Raw genomic sequence first — 20698 nt, 5'->3', positions numbered from 1 at the left:
AGGTTTAAAACTTAGTAGGACAAAAACAGAGTATTTGTAATGTTCATTTAAAGATGGAGTTATACTACAAATAAAATGGTATCTTTGGATGGTGAAATTATTGTGAAAAGCAATAGTTTTAAGTACCTAGGATCGGTATTACAGAGTAACTGAGAAATAAATGGAGATGTATGCAGTAGAATTAGGGCTGGATGGATGAAGTGGAAAGAAGCGAGTGGTGTGTTGTGTGACAGAAGAATTCCAATGAAGCTGAAAGGAAAATTCTATAAAACAGCCATAGACCGGCTATGATATAAGGAACTGAATGTTGGGCAGTGAAAAAGAAAGAGGAACAACGAATGCATGTGGCGGAAATGAGAATGCTTAGATGGATGAGTGGAGTGACAAAGAAGGATACCTACAATTAGAAATGAGTATATTAGGGGAAGTCTAGGTGTGGCACCAATTGATGCCAAAATGAGAGAGCATAGGTTAAAATGGTTTGGTCATGTTCAACGTCGAGACGTTAATTACCCAATACGAAGAATAGCTGAAGTGCAGATTCCTGGAAGAAGTAGGAGAGGAAGACCAAAGAAGACCTGGGTGAGACGATAAGGCAGGACATGTTCGTAAAGCGGATTAACATTAATGTGACTTAAGATAGAATTGTATGGAGAAATGCAATTCGGGAAGCCGACCCCGCATAGGGATAAGGCAAAGAGAATGATGATGACTAATCTATTCTTTCCACATCTTTTTTGGACTGATACATACATACCTTAAAAAAATTAACAACGAACTCCATACTGTCTGTGTGCGCATGCGCGCAGAATAATAAAAATTCACTCCTAATCGCGCTTAAAAAAGTGTAACTTTAAAAACCAATAGAACGACCGATCAATACCCAGCCTCGACGAGAGGTAGGACAGAAGTTTTGGATCAATTCTCTACCCAGGTGAGGAACGAAAGAAATAGATTAATACTAGATTGTTGGTACAGGAAAGGACGGTTCGTTCTGAACAGTACTCAAAGATCCGGAGTAGAAGCTCTTACCAGATGAATACTCCTAATCGAACTAATTATTTCTCCAGTCTGTTATTCGTTTCCCTAGCGACTTATACAGTAATCTCTGCTGTACACTCCATTTTTGCTGCAACGAGAACAGAATTTTTTCATGAGTTCTTGCAATTTTTACGGTTGTGACGCATCTAGCGAACGTTCCTTTGGCAGCATATTTTGTTGGGGTTGTGTGTTTCCGGCATCTTTAAAGATTTTGATTTTCTCAGCTAAATCTTGCAATTCCGTTAAATCTTGCTTAAAGTCTCGGCTGTGAATATTCAGCTTATTCATGATATATCTATCCGCTGGCTGGTTCTGCTTTTGCTTTTTGTCTCTTCTTGACTCCTCCAGTTGCAGCAAATATCTTCTGGTATAGAAAGCTTTCTTAAAATCTTCGCCAAGGACTGCCCACAGTTTCCAATTTTTGTTGTTGTTTCATAGTAATACATGGTTTCCTAACAATTCTGGTTATCTTTTAGTAGATCTTGTTTATCGATCTTGTAGACCAGGCTTAATTCGTCTAGCCATCTGAAATCTTTTGACGTCTAGATATTTGTATAGGTGTTGTTGGATTGGGTAATTGTCTTCTAAGATAATCTAAAATTCTAAATCTAAGCTAATCCTTTCGGCTTCTAGCTGTAGTTCATCTTTGGACAGGCGATATACTGGTCAGTAACGTAATACCAGTTACTGAGTCTGTGTTTGTCGTTGCTGGATAAGGCATTTTATTTTTGCACTGATGCCATTTTTTATAATTTTTTGTATAAAATTACCACCAGACAGTATCGAGATTTATATTGTTTTGAGCAGTCGTCTTCAAAGACTGTTACAACCATCTGTCGTGAAAAGTGAGCTAAAGATTTTTTTCTGTAACTCCTATAAGGCAGTTTGTTGTATGTAGACATAATCGCTTCGAAAGAATGCAGATAGAACAGGCAGAGTTCCGTATGAACCACAGCTGTACTGTCCACTAATTCTTAACACTTTTGTTGTCTTTATAGGACGGCGGCTTCCATTGTCTGGAGACATGGTTTTACCTACAAGCTGCTGAATAGATGATAAAACAGAGCTAGGAGTACAGATTGATACACAAAGGAGATGCAAAGTGGAGAACATCGATGAGTGGGTAATAAAGAGAAGAGCAGTAGAAGTAGAAGTGAACGATAACGGTTGTCATCAAATATTAACAGAGTAGTAAAGTAGGCGTGATACAGATCTCCAATAGGAAGATGATCAGTAGGAAGACCACGAAAACGATGGAATGACAACTTACTGGAGGCACATGGAATCAGAATCAGTTATGTCTACAAAAAAATAAGAAGAAGAACTTAAGTATCAATATATAACATAAATATATAATAGCACTATTTTTTTTCTAATTTAAAAAATGTATTTCTTAATAATCGTCAAAAACCTAATGCTTACTTCCAAAAACCTAATAATTTACCTAATCCTCCTTAGAACAGCCCTGTCCGTGGAGTTAAATATATGTATAATGCCTTCTGTAAAATATAGGTCGTTAAATGATAGGTTTCGTCTGGTTTCTAACAATTTTATTAAGCAATCACTTTCGGTTTCAGACTTAGATTCTTGTCGGAGATAAGAGTATTTTGGTTAAATTGAAATTTATAGCTTAACAAATGCAGATCACGGCAGATAGCGGATGTTTTTCTGCGAAAATTCAGGCAATTTGTTCCTCGATTTTGATTTTTGTTGTTCGTAGAATTAATCCGTTTTTTGACGATATAATTTGTCTACCTATCTGATGTCTTCTAAACTAAACCAAAACAACAAACAGTCAATTAAGATTTAACGATATCACAAGAGCTATTAGAAAAAAAAAATCATATTATAAAAATTATGAGAAAAAAATGATTGGGTTATTTAGGGCTTTCGACTGGCATATCTCAGGCCCAGGAAAAATTAATAAAAATCATAGTTAATCCATTGAAATGTTACATTTAGTGTGCATTTCTTAGAGGAGTCAATTTTATTTTTTTTAATGTGTAGGGTGGTTCAGTAGAAGCTTAAGTTCAAGTTTTTGGGGTCGCCATCCTTGTCCCCCGGCCGCCATATTGGAAAAATAGCTGCAAAGGGCTTTCGCGCTGTATCTCCTAAACTAGCAACCCTACAGAAAATTTAGTTACACATAAAAAGGAGCAAATTAAATTTTCTACAATTTTACATCCATTACTTTTTATCGTCAAGTGACCAACAAAAAAGTTATAAACAAAAATAAGAGAAAATTTTGTAAGAAGTTTCCTTCTGGAGGTTATAACTTTTTTCCGTTCATTTCACAATAAAATAACATAACAGCTATTTTGTAGAGGATTTTTTAATAAACAATTTTCACTATAAAGTTGTTTAATTTTATTTATTATCTAGGTTTTACAGCGCTCCAAACTTGACCAGATTCTCTAATTCTCATAGGAATACAATATAGTAGGGGAGCAAAGTATGCTAAATGTGCAGTCACTCAAGCGCTTTGGAGACCTATTGGGTTGTGAAGAGTAGGTCCTAAAACCAAAAAAAGTTGAGTAAAATTTTCCATTTTAGTGGGCGCTTGCCATTTTTTAATTTTATTTTCCATTTCCAACAATCGTTTTTTCCGATTATAACGCCATCTATCCATAATTCGAAAAAATGTTTCGAATAAAAGTTACTTATTTTTACGTAAGGAATCCAAATCTGCAATAAAAAAAATGGGGGTTCCTATTTAAGATTTTAAAGTAACCCCCCACCCCACCTCCATGGGGGTCGTGTTTGGTGCCATTCGATAGATTTTTCAAAAATATTGAGTAAGTGTATTTTACAGTTTTTCGATCTGATGTTTATTTCGCGAAATATCGCGGGATTCGTATTTAAAATATTAAATATACCCCCCACCCCTCTCCGTGGAAAGTCGTGTTTGATATCATTCGATGGATTTTTAAAAAATATTGAGCACATATTTTTTAGTTTTTCGATCTGTCATTCATTTCGCGAAATATTCGCACTTTTCTTGTGAAACTTTGGGACTCATCCATTTCCTTACGCCCGGCTCAAATCGTCAGATTTTCGAAATATACACTCTTTTGCATGTACTTAGCTTACCTTATCTTAATCTGACAATTTTGAGTTGTTTTAAGGACAGATTTTTTTTTTCGGGCCCCCCTTAACGAACTCCCCTGTCTTAAGAGCCAATATATGGTAGAAGTACGTCTGCAGGGTACCAGGTTTCTCCCCATATGCTAATCTGACGCGCTCGAGTAACTGCAAAAATCCCCGCTTGGGCTCCCCTACCAATAAAAACAATACTTTAATTAAAATTACGTTATGCCGACCACGAAAATCAAATTTAAGGTGAATGACGAGTTTTCAACATTTTTTATGTTTTCGAGGTAGCTGAATCCGAATATGAAGTTTATTTTTATCTAGAGTTGGGGGAACATGTTCAAAAGTCAAATTTTATACAAAAATGCCAAAAATTAATTTTTATGATTTTTCAAATTTACCTCGCTGTATCATTGGTGGCTGTACATATTTCCTTTTGAAACTTTTACTGTGTCATCTTTGAGGTATGCAGATAAAAACGAAATTTGACCAAAATGTTTAAACACATTATAAAAGGAGTTGTTAATTTTTAAACATTTTGTCACCATGTTTCGTTAGTTTCATGTTTAGTTAAAAAAGTTGAGTGACAAACTTTTTAGTTTATAATTTTAACCAACACATCAATAAAATATGATTCATGAAGAAGTTTTTTGGAAAATTTTAAGTCAAAATATACAATAGGAAAAAAGTTATGTTACTTCATAGACAAGCGGCACACCCCAAAAAACGCTTATATCTCGAGATCCTGGTCACGGTGTGGTGGATGGCTAATTTTGATCATACTTTATGATTTTGATATCAAAAATCGTTTTTTGTTCTTCTTAAGAATTTTGCATTTTGCGGTTGCGTCATTCTTCTTCTGGACCGGCGAATTTGTCCTCAAACAACTTCTTGGGCCTTTTCTATATATGCTTACGGTTATAAGTTTTATAGTGGGAAGAAAGGTCAATAATACATTAATAATAGCGTAGGAATGTTAAAATCACAATAAATTGTATGAATAAGAAATATATATAGATAGAAAAGTAAGCCTAACCTTTTTTTTTTATTGTATCCCTGTGAGCATTCGAGCATCTGGTCAAGTTTGGAGCGCTGTAAAACCTATATGAATAAGTAGAATTAAATAACCTTATAGTGGAAATTGTTCGCTGAAAAACCCTCCACAAAATTTCTATAATGTTATTTTATTTTAAAATGAACTGAAAAAAAGTTATAACCACCAAAAGAAACTTGTTAAAAGATTTTTACTTATTTTTGTTTATAACTTTTTTGTTGGTCACTTGACAACAAAAAGTAATAGAAACAAAATTGTAGAATATTTAATTTGCTACATTTTATGTTTAATTAGATTTTCTGTAGGGTTGGTAGTTTACGAGATATAGCGCGAAACCCCTTTGCACCCCATTTCCAACATGGCGGCCGGGGGATAAGAGTGGCGACCCCAAAAACTTGAACTTAAGCTTTTACTGATACCACCTACACATTAAAGAAATAAAATTGACTCCTCTAACAAATGCAAGGTATGGTCTAAAAAATGTAACATTTTAATGGCCTAAGTCTATTTTTTTAAATGTTATTTATTCAGTTTTTAGTATTTTCAATATTTTGGTTATACGACTATATCACCACATTTAAAACGCTTTTAACTTAGCTTCTGTAGTTTCATTTTTCTTATAAAACGGACTCTTTATACACAACGTAAAGTGCAGAGGGACAATAACAACCGCAGAAAAATAGATAACTAGTAATAATAGAACTATAATAGAACTAATAATTAATTAATGATAGAAGCAAAATAATTAATGAAAGAATCCAGGCAGGAAACAGAACCCACTGGAAATACATTAACTTCCTCAAAGATAAGAAGCTTACTCAGAATACAAAACTGAAAATTTACAAGCAGCAATTAGACCAGTAATCACATATGGTGCTGAAGTAATGTGTCTGACACAGAAAGAGGAAGAAAGATTGAGGATCCTAGAAAGGAAAATAATTCGAAGGATAGCAGGACCACTAAACTTAGGGAATAATGAATTTGGAAAACTCATGAACCACGAAGTAAGAGAACTTCTGAAAGGAGAAGACATCGTCAGATTTATCAAGGCACAGAGACTCAGATGGATGGGACATTTAGAAAGAAGGAATCCAAAAGCCGTTATCAAGATAATTTCCAAATGGAGACCTGTATCAGGCAGACCACGAGGAAGACCCAAAACTAGATGGGAGAACCAGATAGTGGAGGACCTTAAGAAGATGGGAGTCAGAGAATGGGTAACCATAAGCAAAAACAGGAACGAATGGAGAAAAATTGTAGAAGATGCCAAGTCACACAACCAACTGTAAAACCAAATGTTAATGCGGATTGATTCACCGCGACAAACGAATCGGAAGAGCCCAAAGAGGGAGGCAATCACTCCGCTAGGAGTGTAGATGACATGATGATGATGATGAAAGAAATTAAGAGAGATAAGTGATATAAAAATTATATGAAAGAAATTCTAAAGGAACAAATAAAAATCAAAGAAGAAATCTATGCGCTAAAACAAGAAATACCCATACTACAGAAAATCTATGAAAGAGTACAAAAAATCTAAGAAATTGGATGAAAAATTTAAGAATGGCAATGTTCAATCTCGTAGACCAACATCTAAGAAGTAAAACTGCAAAAAGACTAATGGAAATAAAAAAATATGAAAAAAAATTTTTAAGAAACGCTTTTATTTAGTTACGTGTGACTAAAATTAAAAATATTATAAAAAAGTCAACTAAAAGGCAAAAAAATAAAAAAAAATCAAACTCGAAGGATTATTCGAAAAAAAAACTGTTAGACAAAGTAAATATACAAAAATCTCACACATTCGTTAAAAAATTGAAAAAATCTAACAACACATTCGTTAAAGACAAACGTGGGGCGCGAAAAGTAAAAAAGTATGTATTATATTATATCCGATGAAGACGCGCCCCACGATTTTCTTTAACGAATGGGTTAGATTTTTTTCAATTTTTTAACGAATGTATATTTAATCGGTCTAACAGTTTTTTTTTCGAATAATCCTTCGAGTTTGAATTTTTTTTTATTTTTTGCCTTTTAGTTGACTTTTTTATAATATTTTTAATTTTAGTCACTCATAACTAAAGAAAAGCGTTTCTTAAAAAATGTTTTTCATATTTTTTATTTTTTACTTTTTAGTCTTACACTTTTCAAACATTAAAATATATCGTCATGTTTAAAAAAGAATGTATATGATAGACACATTTAATACATATATTGTACATTTTCTGTAATTTCTTCATAAATTTCTTCAAAATTATTATTTACACCTATTACAATTTTCGCAGTCTTTCCATCTCTTCTAATGATTGCACGATGTAGACTATAGACCCAGTTAATTTCTAATTCGAATGTTAATTCTTTTTTTAATATTCAGTTGGTTTAGAATGGAAACGTTTGTCCTATGAGCTGTCCAAGGTATGCGCAGCATTCTTCTCCAGTACCACATCTCAAAGGCATCAATTTTTTGGCGCTCGCATGCGCGAAGAGTCCAAGTCTCTGCTCCGTATAGAAATATTGAGAATACAAGGGCATTCACCAGTCTCATCTTGATATTTTGAGAGATGGATCTGTTTTTCCAAACTTTAGTTAGGCGACTCATCGCATTTTTTGCCATACCAATACGTCTCCGGACTTCTGCTTCACAGTTACCATCGTTAGTTGTTATACTAGACCCGAGATAGATAAAGGTGTTTACTATCTGGTATTCCTGTAATATTTTAGTCGGTTGAATAGTGTCAAATCTGTCGACCACCATTATTTTTGTCTTAGCTTTATTGATTTTCAGACCAACTTTATTGCTTTCGTACTCAACTCTTCGCAGAAGATCAAACATTTCTTGCTCATTTGCTGCTATAAGTGTAGTGTCTTCAGCAAATCTTAAATTGGAGATTTTCCTACTAGCTACTGTTACTCCACCGGCCCATCCTTCTAAAACCATCCTCATGACATGTTCACCATAAATGTTAAATAAGTCAGGTGACAACACGCATCCTTGTCTAACACCTCTCTCGGTCTTGAATTCGTTTGAGAACTTCTGGTCTAGTCGTACTGTCGCTATATTAGACTGGTACAGATTTTTGATAAGTGTCACCAGGTGCACTGGTGCGCCCATTTCTATTAAAATTGACCACAGATTTATCCAGCTTACACAATCAAATGCCTTTTGGTAGTCAACGAACCATATAATCATAGGTACTTGAAATTCTCTAGACTTTTCAATGAGTTGTCTCAGGTTTAGGATTTGTTCCCTTGTACCTTTACCCTTTACAACCTCCGCTTGTTCCTGAGGTATTTGTTAATATAGATAGGTTTTTAATCTGTTTTTGATGATATGCAACAAGATTTTACTAGCATGTGTTATTAGTGACAGTGTGCGGTAGTTTTCACATCTGGTAGTAGTTCCCTTTTTGTGTAGTGGGATATAAATTGAGGTACACCAATCAGATGGCCATTTTCCTGAATTCCAAACAGCGACACAGATAGAATGGATGATATGTAATCCTTTGTCACCTAGTAACTGTAGTATTTCACAAGGTATTGAATCAATGCCTGGGGATTTATTTCTCTTTAGTGATTTAATTGCATCTTTGACTTCAGCGAGTAAGACAGTAGGTTCTCTAGGGTAGTCAGAAGGCCACTGATTTTCTGCTGATACCTCGTTATTTTTATATAGCTCGCCACAGTAGTTTCGGCATGTTTCCAATATTTCATCAGTATCGGTCTTTAAATTACCTCTCCTTATCTATTAAATCTCCTTATCTATTACAGACCACGTTTGAGGTTTAAATTCTATGGTAAGGAGTTTGATCTTCTGGAATAAGTCCCTCGGTTCATTTCGACAGCCATGTTCCTCTATCTCTCTGCATATTTGAGAGATGTAATCAGCTTTATCTTTGCGGCACTGTTTTCTGATTTCTCTCGATAACGCTCTGTATTCATCGTTTGTTCCTTATCTAGTTTTATGTTCTTTTCGGCGTTGAATCACAGTCCACGTATTATCAGATATCCACGGCTTACGGCCAGTGGAAACCGCTGCCTCAGTCTTTTGCAGCCTCGATTACCTTATTTTTTAGATAGATCCAAGTGCTCTCAGGGTCACTATCTACTTGGTCTAAAGAAAGAGCATCTTCTAGGTTTTGTTGGAAGTCATTGATTTTTGATGGATTTAGAGACATGACTCTTTTTGGGGTCTACGAAGTCGAACGTTCAATACCAGGAGTTGATGATCGCTTCCACAGTCTGCGCCAGGATATGTTTTACAGTTGATGGACGACGACTTCCATCTTGATCTTATTAGGATGTAGTCTATTTGATTCCTTGTTCGTCCATCTGGGCTGCGCCATGTGTATAATCTCCGTGGATGATGTTAATATAACGTGTTTGTAATTGTAAGATGTTGTTCTACACAGAACTCCACTGATATATAGACCTCTTCAAAGAAAAAGTGGTGTAAGTTCTTACTGTATTACTGTAAATACTTACACCACTTTTCCTGATTTGCCTGATGAAAAGAGGTCTATTTATCAATGTTGTAAGGCAAGATTTACATCATTTCACAAATATGGCTTACACCACTTTGGCTTTAACATCTTCATAGATACAACAACTTTTTGTAGGCTGAAAATGTCACTTGACAAGGCTATTTTTGGTCCTTTCAAGTGGCACCTCTCAGGTCCAGGATGACCTAGGACCTAGAGGGCTAAAGAAGCTATAGGCCATTTTTTTAAGATACAATTCGCTGTGTGCAAGTACTTGGTGGAGGGGATACGAGAAACGATAGTGCGCGAGTAGTGGAGAAATATTGAAACTTTCTTAGATATTTTATTGATATTTCATAAATAATTCATATTGTTTATTGTCATATTGACATATTTTAATTCATATTTCATACCGATTGTCATTGAAGAAAATGGGATTTCGCAAATGCTGTGTTATAAATTGTAAAGTTGGTTGGTTGAAAAGATATTTCGTGATTTATTTTCTAGTAATACTACATTTTAATAATCAATTTTATTTACTATACACCAGGGGTGGCCAAACTGCGGCTCGCGAGCCACATGCGGCTCTTTGAAGAATTACTTGTGGCTCTCGATAAATATACCCGAGTTCCTCTTCAATTTTGTGTTATTATATTTAACAAATATATGACACATGTCATATAATCTTTTAAAATGATATGACACATAAAAAACTGCACGAATGAACATTAAGAGTGGCGCGAAATAAAAGACAGTAATCAACCGACTCCAGAAAGATTTGTATAACTCTTGCTACGGATATAATTTGTAATTTGGATTACTCAGGAGTATTGACCGAACTTCAAAATAGATTTCAAGAGTTAAAATATTTTGAATCGTCTCTTCATTTTTTTCTGAATTCGTTTGAAATGAACATATGTAATTCATAAGGTGAATTTTTTATTACCAATATATGACCCAAATAGCCCAAAGATCAAGCTCGAAAATAAAACTATGACTATATGTAATTAAGTTTTAATATTACGTAATTTTATTTCTGTGTTCAATAAATAAAATTTCTGTTAAAAATTTGTAAATACCTTCTTTACATACTTTTTGAATACGTATTTAATTGCGGCTCGCGAAGAATTTCAACTTATGAAAAGTGGCTCGGACTTTCAAGGAGCTTGGCCACCCCTGCTATATACATTGTTTACCTTTTAATAACATAACCGCAATATTACTTTTTCTTCTTATTCTTTTTTTTTGCTATGGCCTTGACAATTATTATCCAGCAACCAGGACTAATATAATTGGCCAATATAATTAAAAGTGCTAAAAATGTTGCTGAGCTTTGAAACCAGATGTAGCTCTTCCGAAATTGCACTGTCCCAATAGTAAATATAACTATAAAAATATAGTAATGTAACAGGAAAATATAAGAGTCTAAAAAAATAATTAATGTAACAAATTAAATCTTCTTTTTTATTAACTTAATGCCTCGACAACTACTGGCCATTGGCATGGTAAAGTAGATTTTTGCAATGCAATCAGGTACTTAGTGTAATGTGTAGTGTGTGTGTGTGTTGAGTAAATGTCTTGTTACTTAGCAAAGTCGACGTCATTGTCTTTACAAAGAGACGCTAAGTGTATCCAAACGTCGGCAGTCCCTCCGGTTAGTACCGATCACACAAGGTAAGAAAAATTAAATCTTTTATGTAAGTAGTGATGATTCATAATCCCTTGAGATCGATATAATGTACCTACTTCAACAAAACTGTAATTGAATTTTCAATCAATAAAAAAAGTGTTCCGACCCTGATTCTACCACGTTCACATACAAGTGCAAATTTATCCCATTCTATTCTAGTCGGTATGCATGGGAAACATCATAAAAATGGAAATAAACGTCAAGCAGCACAATAGGCCATTATTGCCGGATTATAATTAAAGGCACACAACACACAGAGTTGCCCAGTCAGTCAAGTCAGCTCGAGGCTGAGAAGGCCTGTTTCTGAACTTGCATCTCGGGACAGCAATTTAGGGTTCTGACCACAAGAGTTTATAACCGATGCCAGCCGAAGTGTCATACTCGGTAGCTTGAAATATGACATTTTAAGTGCACAGATGGCACTTGTGTGGCAAGGGAGGATCCAGGATCGATTTTCGGGAGGGGCCATGAACTTTTTTTTGTGAGGGGGTATTGGGGGGTCTGGGGGTAATTTTTAAAAATTGGGGTTACAATGGTGAGTTTTAAGCTACTTTTCACATACTTGTGATTGCCACAAAGTCATTCAAAACTTATAGTTATTAAAGTATTATTAAAGTCAGTACCAATTCCTAAACATTTCTTCAGATCCAAGTGCAGTTCTTTCAACAAGTTTAATACTACTTTTCCCAATGCTTCTCCTATCAGGCCTTGTTCTTTCCCTATTTCTTGATTTTCAATTATGTTTACGTTCTCATAAGCGTCAATGGACTTGAAAAATCTTCACGAATGTTGTAATGTACGTCGGTCGTTTCGTCAAATATGACAGAGTAATAATTTGCACTTTGAACCTGATTCATTACTTTGTTCAATTATTTTTTTACCACAACATGTTATCAATTGATTTTGACTGGTGCTACTAATGTATGTTGCTCGGGAAGATGCTGTGGGTAGGTGTTGTTTAAGAGTCTTATCTCCTGATGCGATTTGAAACCTTCACAATGCCCCTCATTGCTAGATCCAGCATCTTAGTCCAGAAGCAGAAGGCTATCTACACCGATGGCCTCTTAGAGCAATATTTTGTCGACTTAAGAACACTACAGACTCTACTATTGGTCGTAATTTTTAGTCGTTTTCTATTTTCTTGTATCTGTTTAGATCTCTGAGAGTCTATCTGGTTAATGACTGACTTTTGCGGGTTGCTATAACTCTGTAGAAAATCTAGCTCAACCTGAACGCACTCCGTGTAGTCAGATGTTTTTTATGGGATTACATAGCTCCGTCCTTGCCCATTAGTTTGGCGAAATATGTTAAAGGTTTCGTGGAAAGGCATTTGGCTGTCATCATCTTTATTATGGCCATACTTTTCATTAAAAAAATCGTGTGGTAACCTGAAAAAACCCGTGACCCCAAAAACCCGGTGAGCCAAGTAACTCTTCATTTCTTTTTATTCTTTGTGTGTACAGAGTATAGAAATTGATACGATTTTAATGCCTGCCAAGGTCGTTCTAACCATTGGCACTTTGTAAAATTATCAACATTTTGATTTACACAACATCCTATGTCATTCTTGAAGCTTCCGTTACTGCTTTTGTCCAATTCTAGTACAGAAGATATATTTATCCCCAATTTTTTACATATATATGTGTTTTAAACTAAAAACATTTGAACTGCAAATATTTAAACTTATATTTTTCTTCTTCTCGGAGATCCTCCTTTGATCCCCCTTTGATGGCCCCCTCTCTTGATCTGCGCTTGTTGTGTGGACTGGCAGAAGGGTCAGATAGTACCGATTTATAAAAAGGGTGATAAAACGGATTGCAACAACTACAAATGAATAACGCTCTCAAGGACTGACATTAAAATGTACGAAAAAACACTGAACAAAGAATAACCAGAACAATTGACAGCACATTCGAGGAATCCCAAAGCGGATTCAGAAAAATCAGAAGTACCCATGATCATATATTTACCATCAAACAAATAATAGAAAAATATCAACAACAGGATAAATAGATTTATAAGGCGAACATAAACCTAAGGCTGCTTTTGACACGGTACCAAGAAAAAAATTATGGGATATATTAGAGAAGAGTAACAAAATGATAAGGGTAATTAAAAACAATTACAACAAAAATATGAATTATGTCATCAGTCAAAAAAGAACATCAAAACCATTTACTACAAACGAGAGTCTGAGACAAGGAGGATGAGACAAGTCCAACACTATGTATAATTTACGTGGATGAGACAATTAAAGAATGTAACGTAAAAGTAACAAAATGCATGTAGGTTATAGAAATTTAAGCAGAGTATACATTTCAGAAAGAGCATTCGCTGACGACGTCGTCATATTGGCCGAAAATGAGAAACAACTACAAAGAAACGGAATACGGAATGAAATACTAAAAAAATATGGAATGACAATTAATAAAAATAAAACAAAATGAAGAAGAAGAAAAGAAACATAAAAATATAAAAAGTAAATATTGAACAAGCACTAATCTTCCAATACTTTAGTAGTAGAGTCGAAAGACAACGGAAGACATGAAACAGAAATTACTAATAGAATTAAAAAAAAACGAGGAACATGTACTATACAATAAGCAATAAATTCATCAATAAAAAAGAAATAACAATAAAAACAAAAATTAATGTGATCAAGTCAATATAAAGACCTTTTCTTCTTCAGGTGCCACCTCCGCTACGGAGGTTGGCAATCAGCATAGCTTTTTTAATTTTTGAGGCAGTAGCTCTAAATAGTTGTTTTGAGCTGCATCAAAACCATTCTCGCAGGTTCTTCAGCCATGAAATTCGTCTTCTTCCGATGCTTCTTCTGCCATCTATCTCTTCTTGCATTAAGGATGCCATACTTCTCGCCCCGCATCACATATAGACCTTTGTATTATGTATTAACCTTTGGTTGCGAGTCGTGAATTCTAACAGAACGACGAAAGCGTAAAATACAGGCAGTAGAAATGAAATACCTTAGACGACTTCAAGGAGTTTATTACCAAAAGAGATATATGTACTACGGAACACTCAAATAGAACATTTGCAAATAGAGTAAACCTTAGAATATATAGAAAGAAGGCAATTCAGTTGGTGTGGTCACCTTCAGAGAATGGATTATACAAAGCCGGTGAAAGAAATTTGGCAGGCAAAAACACAAAGGAGAAAAAAGAACGGTAGACCACGATAAACATGGGATAGCCTAGGAAAAATATTTTATATTGAATATATTTTATTATAAAATTATGAAAATTTTGATGTATTTTATATCAAATAATATGTTTTAAGCACATAATATACATATATCTCATATAAAGAATAAATCTATAATTTTCAGTCCTACGATTATCTATAGCTCCTTGACACCGGCTATAAACGCTTGTGATTGGGACCCTAAATTGCTGTCCCGAGATGCAGGTGGCTGAAAAGGCCTGTTTCTAAGCTCGAGACTCGCCCAGACAGCTTGGCCCCAGCGTTTCTAAGAATTTACAATCTGCTTTCAGATACAACAAAAAAGATTATCTTGACTTCATTGCCAGAGGACTTTCTTATCTTATAGGAAGAAGTGTCCGTCGGAAGAAATCTTTGATTTGGTAGATTTTAAATATTTTCCAACAGGTGTTTCACTACGTGTCATTGAAAATTATATTTATATTTTATTTTAAATGATAAAAACTATGGACACTATTTATTTTTGAGAAAACCAAGAATTAGTGCTGAAAAAGAAACAAAAACACATTGCGCTCTACAAGAAACGAAAAAGAAAGGAAAATAATACAAAATTAGCTGAAAATATACTAATCTATAGTGGAGGAGCAAAGGAAAACACGCCCAAAGAATGTGTAGCCTTACTAATATACCAAACGATACCAGAATCACATCAAATAATGTCAATACGTATTAGAAAAGATTATCACAACGAAGAAAAGGATGAAGAAGAAGGACCTGTACATCATCAAAGTATACGGCCCAGAAAATAACAAGCCTCAAACAACAAGGGAAGCATTTTATGACGAATTACAACAAATAGTAGATCAAGTCAGAAGGAAAATGATAATATTGAGGGGTCTTAAGGCTTGAATAGGCAACGAAGTACTACCGGGATCTAAGCAAAAACATGACGAGAATTGAAGAAGGAAACGTAAAGGAACAAAGGACGCCTTAAAGAAGTTTAAAAAAGTCACTAGTATAGGACAGAATACCTACCGAATGAATACCTAAATACGGAGGACCAGATCTCACCAAACAACTATTAAAACTAATCCAAAAAATAATAGAGCAGGTAGAAAATTATTTGTCGTAATTTTAATTTCCTACAGCATATTGCATTTTCTCCTTCATCAACGAACGATATTTTCAAGTCAAAGTTAACGCTTCAACATCAAACTTTCATCCTATCCATTTTGGAGTTCCTCAAGGAAGTGTCCTTGGCCCATTCCTGTACCTACTCTATACAGCAGACATACTTGCCAATAATGATATCCTAATGGCTATTTTTGCTGATGATACAGCAATTCTAACTTCAGACGCAGATCCTGAAAACGCTGCAAACAAACTTCAGGATTACCTACAAGTGCTACAAACCTGGCTTGAACAATGGAAGATTAAAGTTAACGCCGAAAAATCGCCAGCAGTTACTTTCACAACAAGAAGACAAACATGTCCCCCAGTCCCAGTACACATCAATAATATACCAATTCCACAAAAATCTGAAGTAAAATATTTAGGGTTGTATCTAGATCAGAAGCTTACTTGGAAAACCCATATCCCATATCAAAGCCAAACGGACACAGATAAATATAAAAGTTAGACAAATGTACTGGCTACTTGGAAATAAGTCGAAACTATCACTCAAGAATAAAATACTGATCTACAAGATCATCCTCAAACCCATTTGGTCTTACGGAATTGAACTCTGGGGTTGCAGTAAACCTTCCAATATCATGATCCTAGAAACTTTCCAGTCGAAAACCCTACGAACAATAGCCAATTCTCCATGGTACGTTTCCAACCATACCATACACAATGATCTTGGTATTCCATTCATAAAAGAAGTCATTGGCCTTCAGGCAAACAGAGCCAAAGAAAGAAATTCCACAAACGATTGCCAAATCATCAGAGAACTATACCAACCACGACTACCTACTAGACTTCTACATAGAACCTGGCCCGAAGACCTTGGGGAATAGGTGATGACTTGGAGAACCGTTAATGGACGGTACCCGCTACTAGCCACATACCAGTCAACATATTTGCTAAATACTCCTGTAATACTGAGTAGATTGTAAATTTGCTGTAATAAATAAATTTAAAAAATATTGCATTTTCAATATTGCCCTACCTTAACCTACTTTAATAATATCGCTTTATTTAATAATAGTGATTTATTTAATATTGTTAAAGAGTTTATATGCCATTCAAGTACAGAAAGGGATGAAAATTAATATTGACTAAGGTTTCTAAGATTTCGGACATCTAGTGGTGACCCGAGCTTGAGAAGAGCTGATCCTTGTTTTAGAGGCTGGAGCTGACCCAGATGGTCGTGATCTTGTAGCCGGTCGGGCAGAGGAACGTTGCTGGTCTCCCGCTGCTTGAGGAGGACCTCCTCGTGGAGGCACTGATCGTGGAGGCACCCCTCTTGGAGGGGCAGCACGTGGAAGGGTAGCCCGTGGGGGAACTGAACGTGGAGGACCTGCCCCTGAAGGACCTGCACGTGGAGTTGCGCGTGGAGGAGCTGCCCCTGAAGGACCTGCACGTGGAGGACCTGCACGTGAAGGAACTGCTCGTGGTGGAGCTCCTCGTGAAGGGACTGCTCCTGGTGGAGCTCCTCGTACAGGAGCTGCTCTTGGAGGAGCTCCACGTTGAGGACCACTAGGAGTCGGACCAGCTGCAGATAATCTGGTACCTGGAACACCTTTACCTGGTCTGCTTGGGCCCCGAACAGTTGTGTCTTGTGAAGGTCCTGACGGAAATAATTGCCTCCGAATATCTGGAGGTACCACTTCTCGAGGGGGACTCGGAGTAGGGGGGAGAGGACTTGCCTGCTTGGGTGTTTCCGGATAGAGTTCTCTGTACCTAGGATGTTCTATAAATGTGGACGGTGGCGAATATTGCACTCGAGATGGTAAACCAAATGCATCTGTAGGTGGAGGAGATCCAGGAATTGCTGGCATTTTTGGAGGCGGCGCTCGTTTTCTTGTGGGCTTTTCACCACCAGGAGGAAAAAGAAAGGTATCGGCCAATGGTACTTTAAGGTACATATCCCTCATTTTTGGAGTCATCGCAGGAGATGGAGGTGTGTCCATCCAAGCCGGTCTAGGTACTTTACGTGTGGGAGTAGCAAATTCCGGTCGTGGAGGCGAAGGTGTAGGAAAGTCAAACATATCTCCTTCTCTAGGTGATCTACGTGGGGGTGTAGAAAAATCCGCCCTACGTGGAGGTGAAGCAGGTGGAGGTGAAGCAGGTGGAGGTCTAGGTACTTTACGTGTGGGTGTAGAAAATTCCGGTCTTGGAGGCGAAGGTGTAGGAAAATCAAATATATCTCCTTCTCTAGGTGATTTACGTGGGGGTGTAGCAAATTTCGGTCGTGGAGGCGAAGGTGTAGGAAAATCAAACATATCTCCTTTTCTACGTGGAGGTGTAGCAGGTGGAGGTGAAGGTGGAAAATCGGGCATAGGAAAATCAAATATATCTCCTCCAGAAACATCGGGCGCCCTAAATGAAGGACTTTCTGGTTCTTCAAACGTTTCGTATAATTCTTTGGGAGGTTCTCCCCAATCAAGCATTTGACTAGGTAAGGGCATTTGATGGATAGGAGGAGTAGTTAGTAACTGCCGTGGAGATGACCAACCTGGTATGCCTCGCCGAGGGGGAGTAATTGGTGGTGTAGGTAACTTTGCCTCTGGTGGCAACGGAGGTAAATCGGGATGCCGAGCCATTAGTCTTGCTAAATAGGCTTCTGTACTAAGCTCGCGTTCTTTCGCAATTTCAGGAGAAGGTGGAGGTGTTCTTATCCCTGATGGTGATCTGGGTGGTGAATAATAAGCTTGTGGTGGTGGACGTAATGGTTTTGGTGGTCGTGGACCTTTAGGTTCTCTTGGATACGTTCGCAACTGATATTTTCCAAACCAGTCGGCTCCTGGAGGACGAGGCCGAGGTGGGGGAGGAGGCGTCACAGGAACTGGTTGTTGCACTTCCCTTATAGGACTTTCAGGGGGTTTAGGAGGTTCATACTGCGGAGGTTCTATCTTCGTAGGTTGACCCCTACCTACCTGCTTGGGATCCGTCTGGGGAGGTTTACCTCTACCAATACCAAATCGAGCACTTGGCGGTGGCCTTTGTGGGCCTCTAATTGCTTGTGGTACTCCTCTAACACCCGATGCTTGTCGAGAAGGACCAGGAAGTGCAGGAGGTCCAGTAAAAGCACGCTGTGCACTTGTTGGGCCTCTCGGAGGTATTCTACTACCACTCGGTGTTTTTGCTGGTACACGTGATCCTTGAGATGGTACTTGCAGCTGTGCTGGCTTTACCTGTCCAGTTGAAGGAGTCTTTGAAGGCCGCTCACCTCCTGGAGTTTTAAATCTGCTTGACTGAGGTGCGCCTAAACGACGTTGTGATGGCGTTTTTGAAGACGACGCCTGAGGTGCGCCTAAACGAGATCGTGATGCTTCGCAACCTCCTACCAACTTCTTTACCATTGCAGCTGCGCCTTTGTTTCCAGCAAAAACTTTTTCGATATTTTCTACCTTTTGTTGTACAGGTACAGCTCTAGGCCTTTGCCGTGACATTGTTCCAAAGGAAATAGGACGGGAATTTCCTCAATATATCAGCATTAATATAAGGATACTGGGATTTTTCTACTACTGACAATCTTGACTACTTTTTAGGATTTTTAGTATGCAATATAATATTACCAATAATTTTGAAAAAGTAAAAATGACATTTTACATTCTGACATGAAATAAAACTATCACCAAGACGTTTTACCGGTAGTGTTTGACAGACACTAAGGCGTCGTCACAATAAAAAATTGAGTAAATTATTTATGAAAACTTTGGACCAATAATAAAAAAACTGGCTCTCCAAAACATACGACAAAGCAGAATGGTTATATTTTGTCATATTTCTTATTTGGTTGTTGGCAAAGCGTTGCAAAAAATAGTCTAAACAACAGAGGTATCAGGTTGTTAAACACTACCCTAAAACTTTGCAGGAAGTTATGAATCAGAGGATAAGTTTAGTAGATGAACCACAGGGTTTTCGTACTGGAAGATCATGCACAGATGCAATAATCGTAATAAAGTAAATTACTGAGAAATCACTAGAGTATAGCAGACCAGCATTTCTATGTCTGATTGACTCAAAGAAAGCATTTGGCAGAGTAAGATTCAAAGATGTAATCCATCTTCTGTATGAGTAATAGACAAGTTTTTTTTGATATCATAAAAACTATTGGAAACATCTACCAAAACAAGAAAATAGAAGTCATAGACATAGGCAGCAGAATATCATACGGGGCTCATTGAGTCCCATGCTCTTCAATTTAATCATGGATGAAAGCATCAAAAGAAGATTTTACAGAATGACAATTTCATCTCAAAAAACTAAAACTAGAGTAATCAGTAAAGAACCAGTCAGATATAAAATAGAAATTGATGGCATCGGTATTGTACAAGTCTTCTTCTTCTTCTTCAGCTTGTGTTCGTCCACTGCTGGACATATGCCTCTTCCATTTGCTTCCATCGATTTCTACTCTTGGCAATTCTCATCCACTGCTTGCCCGCGACTTGTTTGATATCATCTGCCCACCTCTTCTGCGGTCTGCCTACTCCTCGCATGTTCTCTCTTGGTCTCCAGTTTGTTAGTCTCTGTGTCCATTTTTCGGGATTATCTCGGGCAACATGTCCGACCCATTGCCACTTGAGCCTTGTTATACGTTCTGCGACATCAGTAATCTTTGTTCTTTCACAAATGTCGATATTTCGAATTCTGACTCTCAAACTAATCCCTAGCATGGCCCTCTCCATCGCTCTTTGGGTTGTACTGAGCTGCTCTAAGGTTTTCTTTGTAAAGGCCATAGTCTCCAATCCATATGTAGTTACAGGCAAGATACATTTGTCATAAATTCTACGTTTTAGACACCTAGGTATATCTTTATTCTTCAAGATAAAGCTTAACTTGCCGAAAGCTACCCAAGACAATTGTATGCGTCTTTTTATTCCGACTATTTGGTTTTCTTTGCCGATTTTCTTACATTTTCAAGACTGACGTTGACGTTTTCAAGAAGTGAGAAATCAAGTACAAAAAGCAAACAGACTGACAGGATGCCTTAATAAC

At 36.8% G+C, this 20698-nt stretch overlaps 2 protein-coding genes across 6 annotated transcripts in view; both read right to left on the bottom strand.

Annotated features, from left to right (window-relative positions):
* Positions 1 to 20698, bottom strand: part of LOC114347039 (SPARC-related modular calcium-binding protein 2) — a 186211-nt gene that overhangs the window by 151586 nt on the left and 13927 nt on the right. The window lies entirely within an intron of this gene.
* LOC114347029 (basic proline-rich protein-like) lies at positions 16728 to 19336 on the bottom strand. The gene has a single exon (XM_028297764.2). It carries the CDS (start codon positions 19147 to 19149, stop codon positions 16822 to 16824), a length of 2328 nt encoding a protein of 775 aa, XP_028153565.2. The 5' UTR covers positions 19150 to 19336; the 3' UTR covers positions 16728 to 16821.

This window comes from Diabrotica virgifera, chromosome 9 (genome assembly GCF_917563875.1).
Source record: "Diabrotica virgifera virgifera chromosome 9, PGI_DIABVI_V3a".
NCBI lineage: Eukaryota > Metazoa > Arthropoda > Insecta > Coleoptera > Chrysomelidae > Diabrotica > Diabrotica virgifera.
This window is presented reverse-complemented; position numbering and strand designations above follow the sequence as displayed.

Excerpts from the sequence above, each read along its gene's own strand:
- LOC114347029 (XM_028297764.2), bottom strand. The coding sequence starts at position 19,149 with ATGTCACGGCAAAGGCCTAGAGCTGTACCTGTACAACAAAAGGTAGAA.